This window comes from Priapulus caudatus, unplaced genomic scaffold, assembly GCF_000485595.1.
Source record: "Priapulus caudatus unplaced genomic scaffold, Priapulus_caudatus-5.0.1 Scaffold62, whole genome shotgun sequence".
Classification (NCBI taxonomy): Eukaryota; Metazoa; Priapulida; class Priapulimorpha; order Priapulimorphida; family Priapulidae; genus Priapulus; species Priapulus caudatus.
The window spans coordinates 553,637-558,970 of record NW_014577123.1 but is presented as its reverse complement, the minus strand read 5'-3'; the positions used below and the strand labels follow the sequence as shown (position 1 = coordinate 558,970).

At 48.1% G+C, this 5,334-nt stretch overlaps 1 protein-coding gene across 1 annotated transcript in view; it reads left to right on the top strand.

The window, feature by feature from the left end:
• LOC106821178 (sodium/potassium-transporting ATPase subunit alpha-like) overlaps nucleotides 1-5,334 on the top strand; it is a 48,817-nt gene that overhangs the window by 36,985 nt on the left and 6,498 nt on the right. Inside the window, exons 14-15 of the mRNA XM_014825871.1 lie at nucleotides 2,165-2,309; nucleotides 3,006-3,564. Of these exons, the coding sequence (XP_014681357.1) occupies nucleotides 2,165-2,309; nucleotides 3,006-3,564 (704 nt within the window). The remainder of the gene's footprint in view (nucleotides 1-2,164; nucleotides 2,310-3,005; nucleotides 3,565-5,334) is intronic.

The window sequence follows — 5,334 nt, the reverse complement described above, 5'->3', positions numbered from 1 at the left end:
AAGAGTTTAACTATGGGAGCATGAAAATGAGTACGTGGATGGAAGAGTGTAAGCTAAGTGGGAAGCATGAAGTGAGAGTTGGCGCGGAAGAGTTAACTTAGTGGGAGCTTGAAGTGAGTAGTGTGCGGAAGAGTTAACTAGTGGGAGCATGAAGTGAGTAGCATGCTGTTCAAAGCATTAACTAGTGGGAGCTTGGTGTTGGTAGAAACTGTGTCTTATAAGCCGTGAAATACGATAATTGCGTCAGCAGTGGGGATTGTGCACACCTCTCGTTTCCATTCTTTAGTTATTTCTTATATCGGTTAAATTATCCACCAACCATTATTCATGCAAAACATCTGGATAAGAGAGGATTGGTATCATTTGCGATGCCGTGTCAGTACTTTGTCATGGTATGATATCATACATTCACATGAGTAGGTGCCAGTGTGTCTGAGAGAGGCTGTACAGACACCGTACTGGGTTCGTTGTATAATTATTCGCATTTAGTAAAGCTTGTACGTAGGGGAAGCAAGTATCGTTCAGTACCTTCTCCCGATTTAGTGGCGACCATATTTGGCTAGGAACTTGTCGTGTACAAGTGATGGTGACTAATGGTGGATGTGTGCGTGCGTTTCTCTGCATCGCAGGAACAACATGCTGAACTTTGGGCTCGTGTTTGAGACCGGCCTAGCTGCGTTCATGGCGTACTGCCCCGGACTGGACAAGGGACTCAACATGTACCCGATCGAGTGAGTATCGTGCGTGCGTAATTGCTAACACTGTGGGACGACAATAACTCTGCATGCCATTAGTGATGTGCGGCGGTTATGTCGCCTACATTATATCGCTGTTCATCAGTGGTCTGGATAACTCGCTGCCTCGATCCATTATTATTATTTTTGTCATCATCATCATCATCATCATTGTTCTTCGTCAGTTGCCATCTCTGTTAAACTTATCCTTACCAGTATTACTGCTGTTGCTGTTGTTAGCGATCGGGCGTGGTTGCCGCGATCGGGCTTGGCGTGGTTGCTGCGATCGGGCGTGGCATGGTTGCCGCGATCGGGCGTGGCATGGTTGCCGCCATCGAGCGTGGTTGCCGCAAACAAACATAGGGTTAATGATGCGATAGTGATTTGGTTTTTTTGTTTGTTTTTTAATTGCAACGCGCTGTCTTTGTTGTCGATTGATCGTTTAGTGGGCTATTCTCTGGTGACCGACTGTATTGCTTTATGCTGATTGGTATCAACAAATTTTTAAGGATTTTAGCAGTGTGTAATACTGTGTTGTAGTTTATCAATGAGAATGGTTTTTGCCTGCTAACGTGTTGTTAAAGTATGAAATTTATGTGCAGTAGTAGAGCAGATGCAAAGTCTGCCATGTTTCCTGGTTGTTGTTCAGGTACTACCAAGAGCTGACTCGCATTGGAAATGCGTCGGTCCGCCAAAGGTTCTAGTGATGTCAGAAAACTACTCGTGTGTGCAGTGTTGTGATCTGTGTTTCAAGTTTAATAGAAAAGTTTCGGAAAATACGTGCATGTGGTGTGGTGCATAAACCTGTGCACGCAATGAAAAAAATTGGTGATAGAACTTGGGATGTAGAAAGAGGGTCAAATTCATTTGCTTCGGGTAATTATGCGTCTTACTGAGGTATTTCCTTTTTATCAGCAGTGATGACAGTGAATCTCGAGTGAATTTTTGAATCAGAGAAGATGCTCTTGAACAAACTTGTCACTTCTCGCACTGAATTGCATGTGAACTTACTTCTTTGGAGTTTGCTGTCAAATTTCAATGGCTTCTGTCTATATTGTTGTTAGTCACTCGTACCTGTGAGTTACAGATGTGTGCAAGGCACTCTGAAGTGATTCTAATAATCAGCACAGTCACAGAACTTGTACTCACTTTGTTTCACCGTACTATTGTGCAGTTCAACGTCATTATTGTTTTCTCACGCAGATATGCTATTATTCTTTGACATTCAATCAGACAACTACCTATCTCTTCCTTCGTGATTGTAATTTTTTGGTAACTCTGGCTGTTGTTTTGAAAATTCGACGAGCAATAATGAGCACATGTCATCTTCTGATAGTAAGCCCGTCGTGGTCACGTGCTAGGATCGAGTTCGGGTCCACAATTTCGACGGTGACGTCCACTCGTTTTGAAAGTTGTCACGTCTTCGGCAGGTATCAAGGTGATCATGGTGACCGGCGACCACCCGATCACGGCCAAGGCGATCGCTAAGAGCGTCGGCATCATCTCCGAGGGCAACGAGACGGTAGAGGACATCGCCATGCGACTTGGAGTTCGTGTCGACGACGTCAATCCCAGGTGCGTCTCCGGGATCGATCCCGGGCGGGGATCGCAGCGATCGTTACGAGTTTTCTCTTATTGCGTTCCTTTTTTCGTACGGACATGTGCTTGTAGCTGTGTTTGTGTGTGCGTGCGTGCATGCGTGCGTGCGTGCGTGTGTGTGTGTGTGTGTGTGTGTGTGTGTGTGTGTGTGTGCGGACATGTGCTTGTAGCTGTGTTTGTGCGTGCGTGCGTGCGTGCGTGCGTGTGTGTGTGCAGACGTGCTTGTAGCTGTGTTTGTGTGTGAGGACATGTGCTTATATCTGTGTTTGTGTGTGTGCGTGCTTGCGTGTAGCTGTGATTGTGTGCATGCAAGTGTGTGAGCGTACGTGTATCTGTGTGTCTTCCTCCAACCACCTGTGTCTATGATGGTATCCTTGCAACTACCACCGTGTCTTTGCATGTCACGCGTGTTTACTGCCCTACGTCTGTGCGCGTAATGCCAACCTCTCGCTAACCACCGCTCCCGTCTTTCACAGGGACACGAACACGCATGTCATGTCTGTTTGCTGCCTCAGGTCTGCGCGCGTGATGCCCACCTCTCACTATCCACCGCTCCCGTCTTTCACAGGGACGCAAACCCGTGCATCGTGTGTTTACTGTTGTGCGTGCGATGCTAACCTCTCGTTAACATCTCGTTAATTAATAACCCCCCCTCTCCCCTGTCTCTCACAGGGATGCGAACGCGTGCGTCGTGCACGGCGTCAATCTGAAGGACATGACACCGGCGCAGATCGACGACATCCTCAACAGCCACTCCGAGATCGTGTTCGCGCGCACCTCGCCGCAGCAGAAGCTCATCATCGTCGAGGGCTGCCAGCGGCAGGGCGCCATCGTCGCGGTGACGGGCGACGGCGTCAACGACTCGCCCGCGCTGAAGAAGGCCGACATCGGCGTCGCGATGGGCATCTCCGGCAGCGACGTCAGCAAGCAGGCCGCCGACATGATCCTGCTCGACGACAACTTTGCGTCGATCGTCACCGGCGTCGAGGAGGGCCGCCTCATCTTCGACAACCTGAAGAAGTCGATCGCGTACACGCTGACGAGCAACATCCCCGAGATCTCGCCGTTCCTGCTCTTCATTGTGCTCGACATCCCGCTGCCGCTCGGCACGATCACGATTCTGTGCATCGACCTCGGCACCGACCTCGTGCCGGCGATCTCGCTCGCGTACGAGGAGGCGGAGAGCGACATCATGAAGCGGAAGCCGCGAGACCCGCTGCACGACAAGCTGGTGCGTCACGCTGTAATTTCCGTCTGCGGCGAATCGCGCGTTCACGATGGCGAGATAGCAATTACGTTGCCGTCGGCGACAAACCTTATGGTTTGCTTTACAGCCCGCGATGAGTTCAATTCGCTATGAGAGTAATTAAGTTACCGCACGTAATTGTTACATTATTGTTAACAGTAACCTTATGTGTCGTGTCATGCTGTTTACAGTGAAGTCGTAGTTAGGTTACTACTCACGACTTATTGGTGAGTTACGTTATGGTTCGATAATTTAGGTTATTGCGCATGAGAGGTTACTGGTTAAGCTACTGCTCACAAGAAGCTCAGAAAAACGCACGAGGGCTCTCCAATAACTATCTATTCGGATTGAATACACACGGCTGTGTGTGAACTGCATTGATGTTTGTTGCTGTATTGTTCGTTGTTATAGTTGTTGTTTGTAGCTGTTGCTACAGTTGCTGTTTGTTGCTGTATTGTTCGTTGTTATAGTTGTTGTTTGTAGCACACCGCCCGCACAAACAGTTGAAACAGCTGCATTGTGTGTGCTCTGTGAAACCAACCTAAAGGCCTTAGTCCACATATAATCAAAGACAACCCTGCACCATTTACGTAATGCTAACTACTGCCGTTTCCGTCTTCTTTTCGCTATGTATCTCCCGCGCATAAGCTGTAATACCTAAAATAATGAATTGCTTGGTCTGGAGGCCAGTATGCGCCGGTTTATGTTAACGGCCACTATATTAATATAGGGCAAACAAAGCTTGGAAAATTAATGTTGTTAAAGAATCGAACTGGAGACTAAAAGCCAAAGAGGCACTACTGTCTCGTTAAAAACGGGCAACTGTTGAAATGTTTAGACAGTATGCTACGGGTGAACTGGCGTAACAGGGGAGTTTTAAAGGTATATCGTGATAGTTGACAAAGTCCTGTGTTTTGTAAGCCTGTCTACACGCGTGATATGGTAAAGGTGTGTTTGTTCCTGTGTACACACCGTATGATTCGGTAAAAGGAGTGTATGCGCTGTGTATAAATCACGTATGGTATGCGGTAAAGTGTCGTCTGTACCACATGTATACACAGCACTGCTAATGGTGTGTTGTACCTGTGTATATCCGCGGTATACGGAAATGTGTATGTGTGTGTGGTGGTGTGTTGTGGCGTGTTGGTTGTGTGGTTGTCGTGTGTGTGTGTGTGTGTGTGTGTGTGTGTGTGATGTGTGTGTGTGTTGTGTGTGTGTTGTGTGTGTGTGTGTGTGTGTGTGTGTTGTGCTGTGGTGTGTGTGTTTTGATTGGTGTGTGTGGTGTGTGTGTGGGTGATTTGTGCGTGTGTGGGTGTGTGCGTGTGTGTGTGTGTGTGTGTTGTGTGTGTTTGTGTGTGTGTGTGTGGTGTGTGGTGTGGTGTGTGTTGTGTGTGTGTGTGTGTTGTGTGTGTGTGTGTGTTGTGTGCTCTGTGTGTGTGTGTGTGTGTGTGTGTGGTTGTGTTGTGTGTGTGTGTTGTGTGTGTGTGTGTGTGTGGGTGTGATGCTGTGTGTGTGTGTGTGTGTGTGTGTTGTGTTGTGTTTGTGTGGGTGTGTGTGGTGTGTGTTGTGTGGTTGTGTGTGTGTATGTGTGTGGTGTGTGTGCGTGCTGTGTGTGTCGTCGTGTGGTGTGTGTGTGTGTGGTGTGTTGTGTGTGTGTGTGTGTGTGTGCTGTGTGTGTGTGTGTGTGTGTGTGTTGTGTGTGGTGTGTGTGGGTGTGTGTGTGGTGTGTGTGTGTGGTGTGTGTGTTGTTGTTTA